General features: G+C 32.9%; 1 protein-coding gene across 6 annotated transcripts in view; it reads left to right on the forward strand.

The window, feature by feature from the left end:
- LOC119073361 overlaps window positions 1-24,334 on the forward strand; it is a 72,629-nt gene extending 48,295 nt beyond the window's left edge. For 5 of the 6 annotated variants that reach the window (XM_037178764.1, XM_037178766.1, XM_037178762.1 and 2 more), the window contains 5 exons: window positions 14,009-14,066; window positions 14,671-14,949; window positions 15,024-16,877; window positions 16,936-17,289; window positions 17,901-24,334. In XM_037178764.1, coding sequence (XP_037034659.1) covers window positions 14,009-14,066; window positions 14,671-14,949; window positions 15,024-16,877; window positions 16,936-17,289; window positions 17,901-17,917 — 2,562 coding nt within the window. In that variant the 3' untranslated portion in view covers window positions 17,918-24,334. The remainder of the gene's footprint in view (window positions 1-14,008; window positions 14,067-14,670; window positions 14,950-15,023; window positions 16,878-16,935; window positions 17,290-17,900) is intronic. The other variant, XR_005087034.1, reaches the window with a different exon arrangement.
- Window positions 24,335-24,398: the final 64 nt, after the last annotated feature.

Genomic DNA, 24,398 nt, shown 5'->3' on the forward strand with positions numbered 1-24,398 from the left:
AGCCGCAAAAAACAGTAACAATGAGTATTTACCTTAAATGTCTCTAATAAATCCGTAGAGATGCCGGACAATTTATACCCCTATGCATATTTCTATAGAAATCACAGAGATCCATTATGATTTCTTTATTGTTTGATTTTATTGAATTTTAATGTAATTTATTAAACTTAACAGTGGGATAAACAGAGATGGGATAAAAATCTCCAAACCCCTGGACGCCGTTTATATACAAATTAAATCTTTGCTTTAAATATTAAAAATTAATGTATTCAAAGCTTTGAAAAGGTTTTTGTACATAGCAAAATGGCTTTAAATTACTTTATAATTTGTGTAACAGCGAACAGGTGAATCTACCGTTCGAAGCTATGATTTTTTTTCGCCTCGAAAAAATACACCCTACAGCATAATATACTCAAAGCTCGTTATTATTTGCCAAAAACATGTTGTTAAATTTGGATATCGTAATGTCAGACCATCGAAGTAAATTTTATTTTAAAAATCGAAATGAATGTTTTATTGTTCTCCATATTTTTGATTTGATTATTATTACTTCAAACGATCGTACGTCAATGGCAACATTATGTAAATTGATATGTAATATGTTTTCTGATCCGAAAGGGAAAAGCGAAAATTGCTTAGCCCAGAAAACATTTTGATAACCATAAGAACATGTAAAGTAATTCACATTAATTACAAACCACTGAAAATTCGTTGATAATAGGATTAAGATTTACAATCCTTTTTACTATACATGTAATGTCATTGAAGTGAAAGACCGAAATGGGGAGTATTAACACAAAATACCATTTTATAATAGACATAATATACCACAAATATATACCATAGTACATAAAACTCTATCCGAACAACATAATTCATATTGTGTAATAAACCGAAAAACTCCACCACTTTCTCTTATTGGGGATAGAGAAATAAATTTTCAGACCGAACACAGCATTTATTTTCATTATTTACAGGGACTTTATCGTTAATATATTGGATATTTTGAATATTAATTCAATTATTATTAACTAGGTCCTGATTTTATGTACGCATTTTTCGTCGACTAATGATTCGATTACGATATTATTATCGGGTATGTCCAAAGCTGTTACATCTTTAGTTACTCGCATCGAATTACAAATTAATTTATCAAACAATAAATAAAAGTTGCGTTGACAAGGTATCTGTTTTTTTTTGTTTTCTTCTATTTTTTCGACCACCAAAAGTCGAAATTGTTATGGTATCTGATTGTAGATCATTGTATTTATATAAAGCAATAAGTTACAATCGTATGTGTTTTTGTGAAAGCGGAAAATCCCCCTGGGAAATATGAAATTATGGCCAAAAGAATTGGTTCGGAAATTACATGAACACGTAACAAAACACACACGCATGTCTTTGAACCATTGAATTCGTGCAATTTTGTATATTATATACTTTACTCGTTGTTGGTCGAATGCTCCAGGGAAATATCTAAATTGTTAAAGGTTTTCTTTTAAATGTTGTAGGGATTGAAGATTTTTTTTTTATATTTCATAAAGAAAGATATGATTGTGAGTGCCAGTTATTTTTTTTAAAGAAAAGATAAAACAAACACACATTTAGCGATGACGTGGAACTGTTAAATTTTTACTCGTTTGCCTAATTAACATCGAAGTTACTAGGATTAAGCTCTTGATGACGGATGCTTGACGTTTTGTGATTAGTATGACACAGCTTCTAATCTTACACTTAGCGGAAAATCGTAAACACAGTGGTCGGTTCCTGAAAAGCCAGTCATATGTAAACCTTCAAAGTCGAATATCTCCGAAAGTACAATGTCTTTTTGAAAAATTTCTTCTGTTGCTCATTGCTGATATTTCATTTTCTAGATCAATAAGAGTAATGCAGCTATACTTGCACAGCTTGGGATACTAATTCCAGTGTTTCTTGCAAACACACACTTCGTCACTACTTCCCCTCTCCCTGATTTCGGTTCAAGGATTATGGAAAGTTTCATATTTGGGATGTTATTGATGATTTTCTCTATAAAAACCATTTACTTTTTCGTGTGACATAACTATTTTATCTAGATTTTTGTATCGCTTGGTTTGGTGACGAATAATGGTTTGTCCTTGTATCGCTGGCTTTTACCAAAATGAAAAAACCACTCAGTTCAGTCACCGAACTTCAGTGTGATTAGTTTATTGTTCATTCCTATTTTATTGGTTACGTTCCAAAATGAAATTATTTTTGTGACTGTCTATGAAGTAACACATCCAAAATAATGTCGAATCCTGACGTTTCTAGCACTTCTTTGTTCAAGACACTAGACATTCCTTATGTTTTTTTTCCGATTTTTTCGGTCAACATTTGAACTTTTAACAATCCTTTCCTATCCGAGTGATCTTCATTATCCACTGTCTTCCCTCTCCTAAACTATTGCAGGAAATTCTGACGCTTTTTCTGGTTCACTCCTCTTTTTTTGTTGCTGCTGTTACCTTAACCATCGATAGAATACAGAAACGAAACAGAAAAATTGTTAGAATTCCCTGCAGTTTTATAGTTCATAGTCTCTCTGTTTGGTTTTATTGTCATTTGAACCTAGCTACGCTCGCGGAACTAAGTTTGAATTTGAATCAATACTGTGCTCTTTCAAGCAAAAAATAATTTCGCTCTCGTTGCTCTAGTTGCACATCATGTGGCCTCCGATAAAATGAATGTAACAGGCATGTCGCGGAACAAGTGTTTCCTTTAATGACGTTCCGCATCCACATCGAACCTTTGGAAACAGCTGCGGTCTATTTATAATCATACTTGATCATAATACTGTTATTGGTTCATATTTACTTGTTTCTCTTATCTTTTTATGCTTTGTGTTACAATTACTGACTTGAAGAAGCACAATTTTTTGCGTAATCTCTATACCTGCTGAATCGAAACAGTTGTAATGAGGTTTGATCGGTTTCTATAAGTCTCTAACTATGTCCTTAATCATACACTAATCGACGACACAATTATTTATTTCAATTTAAAATAATTTCAAAGGATCGGTTGGATAAGTGGTTTACTGAACGAAGCCGGCTTGTAAACAATTTCCAATAACATTCCGTTCAGTTCTTCTGTTGTTATGCGTGAATAAACAAGAATGTTAGACAAAAAAAAATCAATTTTGATTGTTGTTTTTTTTTAAACAACAATATTTGCTTGTTTCTTTTATTAAAATAAAATCAAATAAAAAGTTCACCCGCACTGCTACATTTGTCGTATATCTTTAATCTTGAATGGATTTCAAAGCTACACAACACATCTTTAAAGAAATACCGTTTCAGTCCCTTACCGCCTGTTTCTTTTTCACTTCAAAACAAATCCTGCCCGAAAACCAGCAATATTTTGAATTCTTTCATTAAACATGTATGAGATTTGAATGTAGTAACAAACAGCACATTCTACCTTACATGTATACTCTGTTATTGTGTTACAATTTTCTGGCAACTTTTCACACACTTAGTATGTCGTTTTCCTCGTTTAGATATGTTAAAGATCTTTGTAAAGTGTCCCACACGGATATTTGGAATTGCCGCTTAGCTGCAATTACATGTAATTTGCAAATACCAAGGAACTTGTTTTGTTAATGCCATCAGTATCATAGCCCGGCGACGAAATACTTTAGTTTACCCTACACATTAAAACATTCTTTTGTGTGTACCACCCGAAAGTTTAAATGTGGAAAGCAGTTGTTTTATTCCTTCCTCTTCCTCATATTTCTTGGGGGGAGTCATAAATTGTACTATACAACCAACGTACATACAGTCTACCCTTTTCGGTTGTTTTTAATAAAAAAAAATTAATTCGACCGTTTTTTTCTTCTTTCATCCGTGTAATTGAATTCGAACTTTCGTATGAATAAAATTTAATTTCATGTATTCGCGTTGATTCATTCTAAATTTTCATGGTAAATTCATAAACTCCGGCACAATATGCTACCGACTTTCGCTCATATCAATGTTGTCATTTAGATTAAATGAATTTTTGATATTAAAAACAGAATGTGTGTAAGCCGAGTTTTGTTTGCTGAGGTAATAAACACTTGCACGGATTTATATGAACATTTGTGTTTTTATTTTTTGCTATACTTCCATGCATATGTGCAAAATTCATTGCTTTTGTTGCATAGAAACAGTGTCGAACAATGCACTTTGTATTTTAGTAGAACTACGATCCTCAATCTAAAATCAATTTGATAGTTAAAGCTATTTCAAAGCTGAAGGCACACTTGCCATTGTAATTGAAGATTCCCAGCAATTGCCATATCAGTTCTTACAGTACAAGAACTACTATTTCAACTCTGAATAGCGACAATTGCTGGCAATTACAATTATACTTGTGTGTTTTATATATTTATTTTTATTTCCGTATTATTTGAATTTACAAATAGAATATTTCACTTAAGTCCTTCGAAGGCGGAATAGTTCCCAAAATCGATGCTACATTCCCCTTCTGGATAGCGATACTAATTCGTTGAATTAGATACGACGTCGCACGCTTTTCGTTTGTATATTCCGTGATTTTGCTTCCGATTTTCTTTATCAATTCCAATCCCAACTTTCCGAAAACACCAGATGTCTCAGTAGCGACTGGGATAAAAATAAACTGGCTTGCCAAGTGAGAGTAATGATCTATCTTTTTAGCCTCAGCTCTCCTTGCTACAGAACCAGCATTTCGTGACGAAGAATTTAAGTACGTGTTTTCAGCTTAATAATAGATTTGCTCGGATTGAACGATTTGTACAATAAATTTCAATTAACATTCAACAACAAACACACGCTGCCTCTTCCTCCCTGAAGCAATAACGATACCATTATTAATTCCATTTTAAATACTTTTACATTTATTGCAAGTCGTAGTGTGTACTTAAAAATAATTATTTTATTATAGTTAAAATAAACTGAACGTTTTCTATTGTTCTTTCATGTTACAAAAATGGCACGGTCTCAATGTAATATGTACGTTTATGTTATAATAATAGTCAAACAAAATAAGAAAATGTTTATTTTTCTTTTAAACTTTAATTATGTGTTCGATTTACTCTCCGTTCTAATTGTAAACTTGGAACTCGAATTAATTATTTGTTGAAAATATGAATTGAATACGTACTTGAGTTAAATATGAGTTTTGGAAAAGTATATAGCCGTCGGACGCATCAACTAACAACTAAATTTAGTTTTATTTCAACATCTCCGAATCGATTGAAAACTTTAAATCGATTCTTTTAACCACATTGCCGGTGTAGAGAGACACTGTACTATTAACATTTTTTACCGGGAAAAAATATTCTCACAAATAATGGCTAGACCTTTTATTAATACAACCGAAATTTATGTACTTTCTCCTCAGATAGAGAGTGTTGCCGTAATTGGCAAAAAGGAAAGGGTGGGAAAACGTTAGTCGATGGTCCCATAAAACATAATAATAATTCTTGTAATTATAATTCGATGAAAATACTGCTTCATGTAACTGTGTCGCTGCCACGAGTGCCAAATTTACGAACGGACATCTGGGGTGCCATTTAGGTAAAGTTGCAAAGTTTATGTTAATAAATTATCCGAATAGCTTGCGCTTCAAGTCGAAACCAATTATTTCCTCTAACGTCCGCTTAATTTTTGTTTTTCACTATATTGTATATTGACCAACCGAGATTTCGAATGATTTATGGCAGCAGAATGTTTGTACATTGAGTGAAAATATGAGTTCATGAATACAAATGTGATACGAATGCTTAAAGAACCATTTCGTTTAGGTTTTTTTTTACCTAGAGCACTTTTTTTTCCTAGATAATTGGATAATCATGTAATCAGTGCTGCGTTATCAATTGTATACGAAATTGTTCTAATTAGATAATAAACGTAGTGTTAGGTAATAACTGAAATTGAATTTTTCTTTTTTTATTTTATTATAAAATGTGTAGAAAGTCTTTACGACATTTTGTCGCATAACTTTGTGTGTCAAATCAGTGAAGTCAAGCAGTTCGAAACGTTTGGTTGGTTTTTTTTTTTAAAGTGACGTGGTGCCTCACTTTAGTGACCCACTTCTATACGTTACAATGAAAATATCTACAAATATTTTGGTAGTAAATCACTGAGAATCTTTCTTGAGTGCCGAAATTCAACAATATTCATCTAATCGACTATCGTCTTTTAAATTTGTGGGTGTAAAGTTTCGCCATAGGTCCGGTTTTGCTTACTTTCTTACGATTTTGTCCCGATTTTGTCATCAAAGGCCGAAGGTAAAAGTCTTTCGAGCCCTTTACTCGTTCGTATTTATTTATTTTTATTAATTAAGAAATTGTAATTTTACTGGCAAATTACGAAAATAACAAATTGTGTTACTATAAATAAATATAGATAAGAGATAATTCATAATTCCCCAGCCAATTTATTACATTATTTTCGATTATTATCAATGTACAGTTCAGTTGATCCTAAGCAATCGGAGTATACGAATAATAACTCGTATTTGTTCATCATATTAATATCCCATGTGGTGTTCACGATATAGTGTTTGCAAAGTGCTCTGTTTATGCAGCGCACTTTAATTTCATAATTAATTTAAGTTCTCATTTTAATTATGAAAATGTGCGACAAATTATTATAAACAAGGCAACGTTCTTCGTTACGAAAGAAACAGAACCGTACATTTGATTGTGTGAATGCGAAGTTAAGTGCGTAAACACTATTTAGCATAATATCTATTTCTCAAACAATCGATATGGTTCATTTAATTAGAGTGATAAAATGCAGGAATTACTACGCATATTTTATGAAATATACTTTTACCACAAGAACCACATTCATCCGAGTTTAATTTACTAATTGCCAAATTGTTTGTTTAATTAAAAATTCCAGAAAAGTGAATTCATTACAAAAAAAGAACTTGGCCAATTTAGAGGAAAAAAAAATTTAAACTCGAAAAGTTCTCCCAAACATTTGCATTTTCTAACAACATAACATTCAGAGCCCAACGGAGCTTTATAGCCTTTCGGAAAACAGTTTTCTGCAAAAAGAATTTTGATTTAATGGCTTCATATAAAATGGTTACAAATACAGTTTTTCTAACGTAAGCTTTTACCATTCACACTCATAGTGAATTCTCATTCTAATTTGCATTTTCCACTTACGGTCTAATTCTCATATTGTATGATTATTTCGTATCGACGACGTATATATTTTCCAATTCAGTTGATATAGTCATTTATGCAATCGAGGTGCAAAGCATTTTATTAGTCTGTAATTTAGCATATTATGATGCTGAGTGGCATAATTTTTTTTACAATCAAATAAATTATTGTGAATTCGCTGATATGTATTTCGAGTGGCGTAAAAGTAATACTACGATATATGACACGAAAAACATAAACATGGAAACATAAAAACGTGAATCACGTTCACATAAAAAAAAATAAAAAAAATTATATTACTCATCCGTTCGGACTATTGTTAAAGGAGAACAGTAAAAGGATAACAAAGTGAAGAAAGAGACTATCATTCAATGGTGTTTAAGGAGTTTAGTATTACGAAACACGATGGCCACATATTTTGCTATAATTTGAGATTAGAGTTTCGGTGCTCTTTCCACAAATTAGCAGTGCTGTAGCATGATTTTCGAAATATGAATATGGGCGTTGTAGTGATAAGAAACGACTTGTCCTCTTGTTTCATTTAATTTCCGTCATTTTGTAAATTTTTCCTTGTTTCTCTTCGTTCTTGTGTTTGTAAATTAACTGGTTGCGAACAATGTTACCCTATGACAGAAGGTGGAAGATGTGGTTATTGATCAGGGTCGTAACTACGCAAGACTATTGACCCCTGAATACCGACTCATTTATGTATTGATGTATTCGAATACATTTTCTGAAATAAAAAGTGGGGAGACTCTTGGAAGTTAAGAAAGTAACTGTTATCAATGAAAAGCACCGTCTCAACAGTTATTAAAATGAAATATATTGTCTTACAATTTTTTCGAACAGTTTATAATAGTTGAAAACTTTCTTAACTTCCAGGAGCTCCCACTTTTTATTTCAGAAAACATATTTTTAGGCATGAATACATGTTCTCAAATGTGTCGGTATCCAGGTAGAAATATCTTGTAGTTACGACCCTGTTATTGATTTAGCATTTAGCCTTCAGTTCCTGTTACAAATCTACATTATTTAATTCCACATCTACATTTTACTATAGAAGTCTCATCTGTTTCTCCTTCATTCTTCAATAAACAACGCCATCCACTATAAACTCCGTCTTTCTTCTTCGCAGAAAGTAACGCGCCCACTAACCGTTGGTTAAACTGTCCAAACAAGTATATGCGGGCGAAGAAACAGATATCGCGTATAAATCCGTTTCTTTAGACTCACTAGTTGAATCGTTTAATGTCCCCATAGCTATCGAGTGTGTGACACTTCATTGGCAAAACTAAAAATATTTGGACACATACAACAAGCGTTATCGGTTTAACACGGTGTCGAGGTAAACTTAAAATTCAAATAAAACAATTAATTTAAATAATAAATAATTCTTTCGCAAAAATTAGGTTGAACAGATTTTAAATATTTGCGATCGTTATAAATTTAGAAAATGCTCTTGATTAATGGCAAACAGTTGAATCAAAACACTGGTCATATGAATCACATTTTTCGAATTTTTCATCATCATAGACTTCATACACAAAGCTTCCGGAATCTTTTTGAAATTTCAAAATCAAAATTTTATTTTCAATTTTAATTTCTCAAAATAAAAGCGTAAATTCTGTAATTTTATTTTTAAAGTTTTGGATTATTTTTAGAATTAAAAATGTTCATTGAAGTGTCGTTGTAAAGTGAATTTTCAATTTTTCCATCACAGAAATTCTCTGTGCAGACCAATATATTTTAATTAGTTTTTCATACTTACATTCCTCTGTCTCCAACGAGTTAATTAAGTAAGCTTATAATATGAAACTCTGCACGAGATTCTCGTGTGTGTGAAAGACAAATTTAATAAGAAAACAATTCGTTTTCGATATCAATGAATGTCATTCAATAATTTCAATTTTGACTAGTCATTGACACATTACGACGTAAATGGGAAAACATGGAACATGGCACGTTTCTCGTTAGATTTAGATACTCGTTCATGGAAAAGAGTTACTTAACCGTAAAACCGTACCGTGGTTGAGAGAAACTGACTCCTAATTATTTATAAATAAGCGTGTAAACAAAAACCATTATTAAAAATTAGTTTAGTTTGTACACATCTAGTCTAATTAAATGTAATTTATTCTGAAAAAGCAAACATAATACCAATACTATCACATCCACTAACAAATTGGAATAAATTTGGTGATCGGTTTTTAACAGCATAATACATGGTGTGGGGCGACGAAAATAATGGATGTGTATGCTACTTAATTTATAAAATTCTATTTTGTACATAGTTTTATTTACCGTACGTACGTATCTATCTATATGTTCATTTATATACAGCATGTGTGCATATATACATGCTTTAAAAAGCTTCCATAAATTGAGTACATAATAGACTGGCGCGATGCCGTACAGAGGAAAAGTTGTTATGCACGTAGCTGGGATATAAAGTTCATGAAATTAATTTGTTTTCAGTAATTTTATAGCCTTTCGTGTATAATTCAAACTTACCTGGGATTTATGGATATGCATGGAAGTATGAACATTTATTTATTAAGAAAATACAGTTAAAGAAAAACACACAAAAAGTTTGAATAGAGTGCTGCAGCAATCTAAAATCCAGCTACATTGGTGTGAAAATTAATTAAGTATATTTCTCGTAAGATTTCACTATAACCATGTGTAAAAACGAAAATACGGTCGGTCGTACCAATTCCCAAGTCAATCAAATCGACTTAAAATAGAGTGGAAGTGGGGAGTGCTATTTTTTCCTTAAAAATAGTTTACTTCAAGAAGTATTTTATGATGTAAGGCCCTTGACTTTACAGTCGAATAAGTCAACATAAGACTTTGAAATTATAAACTGACTATCTGTATATTTGCCTTGAATGGATATGTGACAGGGGACGTCAGTGAAATTTAGATAGCTGTTTTTCAGCTGTATCCATCCACACAAAGAAATGGTAGCGGTGGAGAAGAATGAGCTGAGCAGTTTTTTTTTTATTTTTGCTGACCAGCTGCAGCAAATTCAAGTCTAAATTTCACTGACGGCCCCTGTAATTATAGTTCCGCAGGTTTACGTCGTCTCATAATTATAAGTCATAATCGCAACAACAAAAAGTGTAATTACAAATTGGAAACGTATCGTTATGACTTTACTAATATGGTGATGAAGGTGATGTAGGTCTGCGATGTTATCTTAAAATGAATATTGAAGTATCCCCTTGGTGAACATTTTGAATAGCCGAAAAACATCTTCCAAGAACGTTTTGCATCGGATTGCCAAGTTTCTCATTTCGAAAAAAGAACTTTTCGTCGAAAATTGTTTCGAATACAGTAAATTCTTAGTAGACCCTCCTCAAAAATACAAAGAAAAAATTGTGATGTTCCCATTTAACTCGATAAATCATTAACATCATTGACTTTAAATAGATTGCTAAGAATCACGTACGAGATCACGTATGTTACGTATAGTCAGCTTGTGAATAGGCATGGGCGCCGATTGTCTTTTGATTTTTGTTTCATTTTTAAAGAAAATTCCAATTTTCTCGTTTACGAAAACTTTCTTATTTTAATGATATGACATCGGTATGTAATGTTTAACAATCGTGTGAATTTTGTTTATGTTGAGTAATGTGTGGTGGAAGAATGTATCGACTCGACTGCATAAAGTTATTTTAGTTTTATTTATATTTTTTTCAATTGAAATTCTTACAGTGAACTTCTGATGAACATTTTTTTTTGTTCTTTTATTTTCTTTCAATTAGAATTTAAAATTTTAGTTGAGACAATTTCGAAACCAATATACACTAAGAACTCTGAAAAAGGTGTAAGCCTATCTCATAAAAGGAATGAATGATGTTACGCAACCCACACGTATTTATATTGGATGACACAAATCATTCCTAGCAATGACAGAATTTTTCTACACGTAAAAGTAGCTGGCGGGAAAAGCCTCAGTGTAAGAACGTTATAATTCTTACCAATAAAATAGGCTTAAATTGCTTCTATACGTAAAAATAGCTTTCGTAAAAAGCCTCAGTAAGAAGCCAAATAAATATGAAACTCATCTCGATCTTAAAAAGAAAATTCCATTACTTTCCTTACCAGGGGGCCATACTCGTCAAATTTGTAATCAATTCCACATGTCTTGGTTCTATTAATGTTCAATTTAATAAAAACAAACCAGATCCAGACTTTCGGATTCGCTCTACGATGAATTGTCTAATGTAATTTTTTTGCCTATACGGCTAAAACACAAAACAGAGTATGGTAAATGTGAAGCATATAAACTATTTTGTCGGATTTGTATCGTCTATGCGAGTAATTCCAATATGGAAATGAATTCGGAGCGCTAAGTAAATATGCGAATCTATGGGAGGCTCACCTGCTGCGATTCTCTTACTGTCACCCTCCAGTGCTATTTATAGTGAATGTAAAGAGGCTTCTGTTACGTAGTAGGTTGGGATTGTTAATTATGTACGATAAATATATCGTGTGGTATGCTGTGAAATTCTGTTCATATATTGCACACCATACGATTATGGGGTTTAAATCAATTTATTTCTGCTTTGATCCTTTGTTCAGGCAGTAATGAATATTATGATTTCACCAATCGGACGATTTTGTGATTGGAATACCGTAGCTTAGAAGTTATAATGAGAAAATCAGTAATTTCGTCTGTATTTTGTAGACGTGACTTGTACTCTGCTTGTTGGGGTGGTTGTTTGTTTGTATGTGGTTAGAGCTAAATTGGAACGTCTTTGTAAGTGTGGAGCAGACAAATTCAATTTTACGACATAACAATGACAATATTTCGCTTTTCCTTATATTTATATACACAACGTCATCAGTTCAAATTTAATTGTTTGTCAGAATATGAGTTATACCTCTTCGCGTCGACGCACATGCCTACCGTTATCGACAGACAAGAACTGAATTCGATATGACGATGCCATGTAAAAATTTTCATATTGTAATTTCAGTATGATTTATCACCAAAAAAAAAAAACGAAGAAAATGTAAACGAACGGTAACGAGAAACAATACACAAAATTATTTTAGTTTCAAAGTTGATTGGTTCTCATTATTTTGTTGCTAATTAATTCAAGAAACACCAAAACGTGTTCGGGGAAAACATCAGGTATTTTATCGCTAGGCTTGAGTGTAATGTAAAGTGAACCGATGATATTTTTTGCACAAATTAAATCGAACTGAATGGGTCGATTCGCTTTTACAACGTGTGCGTTGTGTTGTGGAACACAGGTACATTATACAAATTTACTGTAAGAGTAGGAGATTTTCGTTTTCATCAAGCGATTATCTTAAATTCAATCCATTTATTTTGTTTTGTTTGATTAAAAGAGTGTCGTCGAAGCAATTAATTTATTATAAGACTGGGAAGTGGTCGATAGGAAAACCAATTTTAAAGTTAATGGGAGTCATAAAATGTGTGTCGAACAGTGGTTACGTGTAAGAATACGACATTTCGTGCGGTCATCTACTTTGTACAATTCAAACAGAAGAGTTCAAGTAACTATGTCAGGCTGCTTTTCAAATGCATTGTTACTAGAATGGGTGCAATGCAATGATATGTGACAGTGAGTAATGAGCTGGAAGGTATTTCTTATAAGGTGCAATTAAATATTTGCAGTGTGTGCCAGTTATGAATCAATCAAGACAAATGACATTAGCATAATTTTTGTCGGAATTGTGAAAGAAATGAAATTTCTTCAATCCAAATTTACATTCCGAGAAATTGCTGTGAATTGTAAGGAGCATGATTTATGCATTTCAAGTACTTTTAAGTCAATTACATCAGAGCTTTTGTAAATTCTCGCCTAATAGTCACGGACCAGGTTTTATCATGTCGCTGTTGAAAGCATGATTCATTCGATTTGATAAGTTATTTCAGAACCGCACAGCGCCGAAAACTTTCTGAATTTGTTAAATTTATAATGAATGGGTAAAAATTTCATTGAAAATTATTCAAAAACAAAATTATTAAATTTTCATTCATTCAAAATGTAAAAAAAATTAAATTTGTTGATGTATATACATAAAACGAAAAGTAGAAACTTTTGCAAACGTATACACCATCATCGCTTGCATATTTATATATTTTGAATAAATATGTACAAAATATTATGTGTGTGCCTTTCGCAAAATGAATACTAATTTGTATGATATGTACGTCAGGATTCTTTTTTCCTGCTTTCAAAACCGTAACAACCGTTTATGATTTACATCAAGGTATATGCAAAAATTCAGTAATAGAATCTATTCGCTGTAAAGAATGTACCTACGTAGCGTATTCTTATGATTATGATTTTAATCAAAATGTTGATCTTTCCGTTCTCATTTACTTAAAACAACAACACTAAAATAATAGCTAGACTCATCCCCCCCCCCCACCTTCTATTCCTAACTGTTCATCGGGGTGGAAAACATTTTAAACAAATTGTGTCGGATGGAAAATGTCGAAAATGTTACATTTACATGGATTTGGTCGGTGCAGCTTGCATGTTTACTTGTACACAATTACCACAATACTGCTCAAATATTTAAATTGAAAATATAATACGGTAGTTGGTTAATTGGTACATATGGAATTTAATCCTTTTTGTTTATTATTCCAAACATAATATGGTAATGTGAAATAAATAGAAACAGGGAAAAAAAACTGAGTTAAGCTAGTAAAACAAAAAGATATTCCTGGAATAAAACGCAATTTATAGAAATTGTGAAATATTTAAAAAAAATGTTTATTTCAACTACAAAATTTCTTCTTTTTTTTGTGTGTTAAAACCCAAGCTGAAAAAGCTGATTTATTTTTCTCTTTTGTTACAGATACCGGACGTAACCACTATGGAGACCACAGACAGCTCAATTTATATTCGTTTAATACGTAAGTCTATATTTAGGACTTTGTAAAAGTGCACCGTTTTCCTTCTCTCTTTTTTTTAAGGAAATTCTTTACAGAAAATTTTCCTTTTTATATCAAAGCATCCGACATTCTTTTCCAGTGAATTATGTGGGTAGTTGTTGCCTCTAAATGGAATAAGTAAATAATTTATAAATTATTCAGTTCTGTTCAGCATTTTCACTGGGTAAATTAAAATTGAAGAAGACAAGGTACAGTTTATTTTCTATCATTAGTATTATTAAATCATCATTTTCAAGAACTCCGAACAAACAGCAGAAATGAATTTGCTTTTTCCAACGCTGGGTAATGTGAATCGCAGAAATGTAAATAGTTTTCGAGTAGGTACGTTCAGATTCAGAGTACATCTAGTGAATACCAAGACCAGGGCCACAACTTTCTGTAGCAGAAAAGTAAACTCGCAAAACCAATTGAAAAGTTTGTTAGTTACGTTCATATTTGCTTGAGTTGAAACTGAGGCAATGGGTGGGTAAAGTCAGGAGCATAAAGTAGTGACCACTCTAAAGCCTTCAAACGTTCTCATATTCCTAAATTTGCCTTCTTCAATTTTTCATTTCAATATTTCCAGCTGCTCAAAATCAACGTCGTATGTCTGACTCGGACAAAGATCGCCCACTGTTAGATGAATTAGTATTTGACGATAAATCAAACAATCCCCGGAGACGTCATGCATGTACCGGACGATTTCTAACAATGCACAAACGGCGACGTAAGAAGTTACAGACGCGTGCCCTACTACAGGACACAGCTATATTGGATGATGTACTCCATGGCCAAGTGCAGTGCATTCTGAATCAAGTTGGAAATTGGAGATTTAATGCGTTTACTCTGGAAACAGTTACTGGAGGTAAAGTGAAACATTTTCTAACTTTTTTGCAGGAAGAATAGAAACCACTTAACAAACAATTTCTCATGTTCCAGGACGCTCACTGCCTGTTTTATGTGTTCATTTGTTCCATTGGTATGGCCTCTTGGATCATTTTAATTTAGATGTAGTTAGGCTATGGAAATTATTTTCATTAATCGAAGAAGGATATCACAGCACAAATCCGTATCACAACTCAATACATGCAACAGATGTCACACAAGCGATGCACTGTTTCCTACAGGAATCAACAATTTTAGAGCATTTAGAACCGATCGAAGTAATGGCTTCGCTACTTGGTGCTGTAACTCATGACCTAGACCATCCGGGTGTCAATCAACCATTTCTCATAGCTACGTCGAACCATTTAGCAGCATTGTACGAAAATACGTCAGTTTTGGAAAATCATCATTGGCGTTCAGCAGTTGGCTGCTTGTTGGAAAGTGGCGTTGCCGAACAAATTCAAGACATACGACCGGATCTTGAAAATCAAATTAGCTCTCTCATACTAGCCACCGACATCACAAGACAACAAGAGTTCTTAACTAAATTAAGAAATTATCTTGACACAAACACATTAGATTTACGACGCGCTGAACACCGTCACTTCGTTTTACAAATTGCATTGAAAAGTGCTGATATATCGAATCCGTGCAGGCCATGGGACGTCAGCAAAAAGTGGAGTCAAAAAGTGTGCGAAGAGTTCTTTCGGCAAGGTGACTATGAACGCCAATTAAATCTACCGGTTACGTCATTATGTGATCGATATTCAACATCGGTGCCCAAGATTCAAGTTGGCTTTTTCAAATTTGTTGTAACACCATTATTCGATGAATGGCATCGGTTTCTTCAATCGAAACTATCCAGAAAGATGATGAAAAATCTCAAATACAATCAAATCCAATGGGAGACGAAGGTGGCAGCTGAATTGGCAGAAGAAACTCGAACCGAAATCTCCGATGCCGAAGCACTCGAACAGGAAGTGGATGATGATGATGATAATAATGATGATGTTGAGGATGACGTCGATGATGTGGACAATCGTTGTGTCGAATTATCGGACAGTTCCGAGGTTCTGTTGCCGGAAGTCAAATTACCCCTAAGAAGAAGCTCTCTACAAGTACCGAGTTTTAATATCTCGCGATTCGATCGAAGAAATTCAGCTCCAGTGAACCCACCGAAAATAATATTACCACTGAAAGAACGCCGGTCTCGAGAGGCCATACGTGAAGATATGGAAGCCCGATTCGAAAATGACACCTTTTCAATGCTATCATCGGACAGCGATAGTTTTCCGAAGGGTCGTTCATCCGATAACAGTGTACCGGATCGCGAAAGACCCCTAAGTGCGGAAACACTTGTCCCAGACTTAAGTATAGCTGCTATGAGTAATAGTGCATGTGCAGATCGATTAAATATGGTCATGCATGGTGCTAGTAGCATGATTAACACGAATATGCTAACGGCCTCGAGTGCTACAAAGCAACTTATTCGCCAGCAAACATTTCCACCTCTTCAGCCATATGTTCGAGCTAGATATATGTCTGCGGCTGCCGATATGGGCACATCATCATGTGCGGAAACATTGATTGAAACCAAATCGAATTCATCGGATTCACCATGCGAGAACGAAGTACGAGGTGTGCTGATCAGTAAGAAAGAAAGTTTTAAACGTGAACAGGACGCCTATCAAATGGAGAAATCCTGTAAAATGGCCAAATTATCCATTGAACCAGGACAAAAGGAAAATCTCGATCCAAGTATTACCAAAAAGAACTCGACTCGCCGCCGAGGCTCGGCACCAGTTGTGGTTGTATTACCTTCAAAGCCAGCTAACGAAGAGAGTTCATTGTTGAATAAAAATGATGCTTTCTACAGACGTGGATCCATGCCTGCACCAGTTAATCGAAGTAAAATTTTGCCACAAAATATTTTCCGATTTCTTTGCTGAAGCTATTACAATTTCAGACACGAACGACAATGGTGCGGTACAACCAGATCTGCTCTATGCAACCAATGTGTCATTGATTCAACGACGTGGCTCGGTACCGTGCGACAGTTACGGTGGCTTTAGTCGTAACGGATGCAGCGGTAAAAATCGTAGTCGCAAAAAGGTGCTGCGTCGTCGATCGTCCGGAGGTGCTGAAATACTAAGTCCAATATTGGCCGAACCCGATGATGGTGCTGGCGAAGGATCAGTTAGCAGCTCATCATGGTATTGTTTCAAACGGGAAATGATAAGAAACCGATCTGATTTGGATACACTGCTATCAAAGCGTAGGGGCTCGTTGCCAGTTGAAGTTTTTGCAGTTTGTCATTCAGGTAAGAATTGAATTGAATTGTTGATGCTTGTAAAGTTTTCAAAACATTTTCCGCAATGAAACGGTATATAGACATGCATCCTGTTATTGTTCTCATGTACTCCATTCTTTCACGAATGAAATTTCCCGTAACGTTTCCTGTACGACGTACAGCAACGAAAATGTAAACGAAATTCAATTTTATGTCTTTTTGTTGCATCATAAATCTTGATCCGGTACGGAAGCGGGTATTTTTACAATGTGGACAGGGTTAACGTACGGCTGATCACCGTTAAATGTATTCCATTGAAATAATTTTCCAGTACAGAAAGTTTACTGGACGGTCCACATACGTCTGGACAACGAGGCACATTTTCTTCATCCAGAATCATAAATTCTGCTTATACACACGACTGCGATGCATTTTACTTTTTTACGCTCTCACGAACAGAGACATAAACTCATATATACACAAAATATGCAATTCAACGATACGGGAGGAAAAATGCATAAATGTAGGTCGTGCCATAGCTTTCCATTTTCCCTGTCGAAGCATAAAACTTTAAAGATATATGGCCATACCACTCACTGTTACTGTTTATTGCAAGTTATTACGTTGTCTTCCATTTTCAGGCACATTGCGAAATTAGGCTATATCCAGCGCGAATCTATTGAGCTAAGGAATGAACAAAAACAAAAACTCCGTTTGGCTGGTTCCAGGAATTTGTTATAAATTATTGAACAACTTTTTTTTTCATTTGGTTATTCTATTTATATGATTTTATTGTACAACCATAACAATAGAGCTTGATGTTTAAGAATCTAGATTATCGAATGTTTAATATTCAGAAAAGTTGTATATTTCCCATATGTGGCATCACTATAAAAATTAGCATATTGCGTGGTATATAACATTACTCTGCATAATGTATAACATCCAGGGCCTATTATTGGGAATTTAATTTACTATCGAAAACTGCAGACATTTTTGGTAAATTTCGATATTTTTCAGTAAATTTTAGAAAATAAAGTTCCCAATAAGGCGCTGCAGGCTGTACACAAATTGCGTCTAACATTTGGGGAAAGAAGTGTCAAGGAATTCGTAACAGTGCAAAAAAAATTGTATGGAAAAATCATACGATAGTCTAGGTGGAGTCTAAAGTCAATAAGTCGTTCGTAATTTGTGCACAGCCTTCAATAGGCTCTGATAAAGTTAAAGGTAATGAAATTTCGGCATGAATTTGCTTCAGCTGTTTTTCAGCTGATCAACACAAACACTCAAAACTTATACGGTTTTGCCACTACCACGTGCGTGCGTGTCGCGTCAACCGTATAAACAAGTTTTAACAGTTTTGATTGTATGTGTGGATCAGCTGAAAAACAGCTGAAGTAAATTCATGCTGAAATTTCACTGCCTCCGACTGTGATGTTTGATTATTTCTTCTTTTAAATAAATTCATTTGTGAGAAAATATTGAATCGATACATAAACATTGAAAAGATTAAGTCTTGTAAGTTTATACAATTCTAATGCCACTCGTACAACTATTGCAATCATAACATAACTGTTATCTACATACACGTTAAACGAAAGCAAGCGCTGGCACTTGCCTGCCATCTAGTTTACAATAATCTGTAACTAAATCATAAAAACAAATTATAAATAGAAACAAAAATAAAAAATAATTTAATAAAAAGGCATCACCTAATCAATCTACGAACAACGACTCCATTTCATTATAACAGTCACTTAATCAAAAAAATCAATATGTAAATTAACAACCGGGCCAAAAAGAAACACAACAATTTGAGAGCTTTATCTTTCGGAATATTAAAATTTTAGATTTTCTTTTTACTAAGACCAAAAACAGTCAGACCAATGAAATGGTTTTTGTGGAACAAGCATTCATTTGAACTTGCATACTTTCTCCCGTTCTAAAAACTAAATCTAAATTAACGAATGTAAACGTTTTTCCGCAAAAAAAAGAAAAAACATTGAAAAATAACGTGGGTTTGTCGAAGGGAATGTCTTACCAAAGCGGACATTGGCAAAAAAATGTCTAGTCATCCATATTTCAGTAAACACCGAACAAAATTCTTTGGACAAATTAACAACCACAATTTGCACAGACTTTGTGAACATTTTGAAAAGTAAATTTAAGTGAAATAGGAAGCGAATATGATGAAGACATGTATTGATTATGTTGTAAGTGTAAGAGGTGTTAATTTAATGGAACAAACATTGGTGAAACACATTTTCATAGAAAATAATATTTCAAAAAATTATTTTTTTTCGAAAGGGTAACAATTTTACCGGGGAAACACTTTTTGGAAAAATTTTACGATAAAAATTAAATCTATTTGAGCGAAGAGTAAACATTTTGAACTTAGTATTATGCAAATTTTTTATGACGACTACACAAATTACATCAATTTTGACCTTCGAATGACTGTAAAAGGACCATAAACCAATGTGTGATTAAGCGAAGATAAAAATTACAAATGACCCGAAAATTCAAAGTGCGTTAATTTCTACATTCGTTAAGTGTTTACACGTAAAGCGCGTCATTTATTTTTGTAATATAAATGTAGAAGCTCAATCCACTAGACCCTACAAAAGCGAAGCTGAATATCAAATCAAAAAGTGAGTTACGGTGTGGTTGAATAAACTTTAATCAGATGGAAATTAAGTTAACTGCTACTCGCCTGTCGAAGTTCGGTTCACTCGTAACAAAAATATCACATTTCTTAACACATTCAGTTGAGCGATCCAAAGCTCTCGGACATTTTAACCTATCTGTTTCTGAGATAACCATTTATTATTGGCGAACAGTGGTGACTTTATACTGTGGATCTTTTTTCCACAAACTTTTTTAAACATTCAAAACTATCAAATCAAACCAAAATGTGTTCATATTTCCACAATTTAACTTTATCGACTCATATTTCACATTCGCTAAAATATAGGGGATACAACGCCAATAATAATTAGAACAAAAGCCCATTTGCAACGGATTTCTAATTAAAATTTGTTCAACGACACTGTGACTGCTTTCGCATTAAAAGCTATAAAAATTGTAGAATAATGAAACTTGTTCTTAGATTTGCTTTTATGAAACGCTTTTCTGTTAATAAATTGTTCGCCGACCATAAATTCTTCGTCCTATAAATTTTCAAACCGAAAAGATATCACCAAGGGTGTCTCTATCCTGTGTTCGTCTGTATCAACTCTGAAAGATTTGATATCAATGTCTTAAAAATACTTCGTTCACGTGAAGTAGTAGACCCGATTGTTTAACTACTGATATGCTTACCGCCTGTGCAGGGTAAACGACAACCAAGTTTTCATCAATTGTCAAGATTGAGCAATTTAACTAATTATGATTACGCATCTATAAGAAAGTGTCTTTTTGACATGAAAACGAACAAAATTGGATACGCAATCGCGAAAGTTTATCGTTGAAAGAAGGGCAAATATTCTCTTCAAGTCTAAAAACACACTTCTTGTCTTCATGGTGCAAGTACATTTTTCACATTCGAGACGAATTCAAATAGAGATGACGATTGAAGTGCTTTACCAACGAATAGAACGGTTGAAGCCGGGTATTTCCTAGAAAACGTTTTCTAAAATTTTCTCGAACATTCTACAACGTCTCAAAATTTATAAAATTTTATAAAGTTTTCACAAATTGTAGAATTTTTAAAAATTTTATATAATTTTTAGAGATTTACAGATTTCTAGAAGTTTCTCGTAGTTTCTAGAATTTCTAAGATTTTCTAGAATTTCTAAAATTTTCTAGAATTACTGAAATCTATAAATTAGGTCCTGGAGGCCCTGAAGCATGGACCTTTGCGCGTAGAATGCAAAACTGTTGCATTTGAACATGGACTTTTGCGCGTAGGATACAATTCTAACATTTGAACATGGACTTTTGCGCGTAGGATAAGACACACATTCGGAAGAGAAACAAATTCGATGTGTACACATGGATAAGAAGTTATCTAAATTTTCTTCTCTTTACGGAAATACCTGTTGCATTTTAATCTTTCTACAATTGGTCTCGGTATCCTATTTTTTTTCTATGCTAGAGAGTGGTGCTCGTGGTGCTATCAATGAAAAATTTTATATTAATATTTGGCGCACTTTACATTATAAATAAAAACATCAGTAATAATCGTATTTAGAAGAGTGCAATATTTTACTTATTGGTTTAGATAAATGCCAAATTAAATTTTGTTTTTAATAAGAAAATATCGAAAATTGTGATAAATCCGTGGTCCTGTCTCAATACCGACACATTATTATTATCACAAACGAAATCTAAAACTTCCTCTCAAAACGCTTGCCTTTATTGTTAATGATCAAGCGCATCTTTCTGTGATTATTGTGACCTCGAATTATGGTCCAAATTAACAAAAAAAAAACTTCATAACAATCTCCTACCTTCACTTATTTATTTCCGTTTTATTTTCCTAAAAACACCAGTTTTATATGCTACACCTTTCATAAAACGTTTTCACATCAACAAGTTGAAGTCATCAAAAATTCCTGCACGAATTCCTTCGAAAATGAATTAGACAAATTTTTAAACTGAATCGCACAACTGAGGGCAATTAAGATGGTACATTCTTGGATTACGGAATATCTAATAAAAAGCTTAACCGAATCGAATCACAATAATTTAAAATGACTTAAAGAATTTTCGGTTTACATTTAACAATTGGAACATATCAAAATTTATATGAAATTTGTTTTTGTTTTGCACTCTCGCGTTCGCGTATACACACGCTATTGTAAGCGTCGATCGTTTATCGATTTTCCATTGATTAAAAAAAATGGTTAAAATTTAATTTTTTTAAAAATCCTAATTCGATTAAAAAAAATTTTAAAAAAAAATTGGATGAAGGGGTCATGGAAAATAAAACGTAAAAGTCTAACAAAATTCAATATAAAAAAAATATTTCTCGTAATTTCGAAGGGAGAAGCAATAAAGACTGTTAGAAAAGAAAAATTGTTTATTAACAAAAAGTAAAATCTAAATTGAATCTAAAATTTAGATAGAGAAATAATGAAAAATAAACAAACAAACAAAAAAAAAATGAATAAATAAAGAAAATGTGAACGTAGGTAGAAGTAATCTACAATCAATCAAACATATTTAAAATTAACTATAAAAAATTATTATAAAATGAAAAAAGAATAAAAATGAAAATGAGAAAAAATGATAAATTCAAAAAATAGATTTTTAGATTTTAAGGATATTAACTTGAGTGCTAAATTTTAGACAAAAAGGAAAAGAGAAAAGGAAGAAGTAGAATTGATGACAAAGAAAAAATAATAGGAAAGATAAGAGTTAAATGAAATAATCTTTAAAAAAAATTGAAAAAGAAAAGTCATAAAATGGAAATTAGTGAAATAGACACACATTTCTTTGAAATTCAAACATCAGCTGGTCTGTGATGAATTTGTTTTTTTTTTTAGTTATTTTCGTTTTATTTAATAAAAAATAAGAGTTAATCATGTTGCAATTTGAAGTATATAAGCATTTTAAATCTAATTTAATTTGCTTCATTCTAATTTATTTATTGTCTGAGACCCGTACGGAAAAATAGTCATTCGATAGTATTTTGTTTTTTGTCATTATCACACAATATAAATTATTAATTACAACAGAGACCTACTCCTGCTATTACAACTTAGTTATTGGGTCGAGACCTTTTAGATTCAAATGCTGATCGGACGTATTCAATCTAAACCGAAAGAGGTTATTACTGGAAATTTTCGATTGCAAACACTTGAGGAACTGGAACTCCAACGTTTGATGGGAAGAACTTTAGGTTATTTTAAAGTAAAAAAAAGGACAAAGGAAAAAACTACTGCCCGAACTTCAACCCAAAAACTAATGTAAAAATATTATTGAGCCAATTATATTTCGAGCGAAACGTCCGCAAATTTTAATATAATTCACGCATAAGTCCTTTGTTCAAGAAAAAACCATTCAATAACTGGCCCAATTTTCTCACATAAAAAAAAATATTTTCTTAAAACGAAGTTACAAAATAACCCACGAAACGACTTAACTTGATCCACGTGACCCATATACCCATATAAATTAGGCCACAATGTGGGCCCCCAAAATGTGTTCATTTTTCAAATCATAATGCGTCGAAGAGAAAATGAGTTGCTTGACAAGACACAATTTTTGGTGCTCGTGTATATAAACGACCTATAAAAACTCGTTCGTTTAAATCCAAAATTGGTTTATTGTTAGCATCATAGTTTTAAGAATAGCTCGTCAAATAATGCATTTTTGCTGACCTAAACCGTTTTCTTTGATTCTCCATAGATAACTGGACTTCTTATACATTCGTGATAGAATCTTACCCAAACTTGTCTCCTCTTCATATCTCGATTATTTTCTGAAAGTCTACACGAAAATTATTGGAAAATCTTTTTTTTTTGGGAATTCTGTTCATAATTTACAATGTATAATGCTTCGTAGCCAAGTCAATGTTGATAAATCTTCTTAGCTATTTTTCGTGAAAATCCGGTACCATTTCGATTTTTGGCGACCTCTCAAAGTTTGCCAATTTACACTGAAAACACACAATGATCGAATACTTTTGAACTGGTTTTCAAGTACTAAGAACTAATTTTCCTGTAAACATTTGCAATAGCACTTTACCAAACACAAGGTTACGTGAATGGAGGTTTCCAGCTAGAGCCGAAGGCTACGAAGAGGCGTACTAGATAGAGAAATGTAATAACTGAGGAAGAAAAGGTAGGATTGAGTATGGAAAATTAACTTGATGAAACTGTCAATCGTATTTAATTTCAAGCAATTGTAATGCAAGTCCAACGAAAAACACAATATTTAATAAATTAGTTTTAAGTCGTACGGGTCTAGCTTACACAACTGACATGGGCTTGATGTTGTTTTTCTCAGAAAGTATAAAATTGTAACATGTGTACATGTATAAATCCACAAATAAATTACACAACGGTGAAAATGAAATTTTCACACTGAAAATAAATTAGTTATTTGACAGACAACCATAAACAGAATTTCTTGTAAGAAAATCGTCTTTTTTATGAATTGATTTTTTTTTTTGCTTATTGACAACAATTTGC

Source organism: Bradysia coprophila, unplaced genomic scaffold (assembly GCF_014529535.1).
Source record: "Bradysia coprophila strain Holo2 unplaced genomic scaffold, BU_Bcop_v1 contig_138, whole genome shotgun sequence".
Lineage (NCBI taxonomy): Eukaryota > Metazoa > Arthropoda > Insecta > Diptera > Sciaridae > Bradysia > Bradysia coprophila.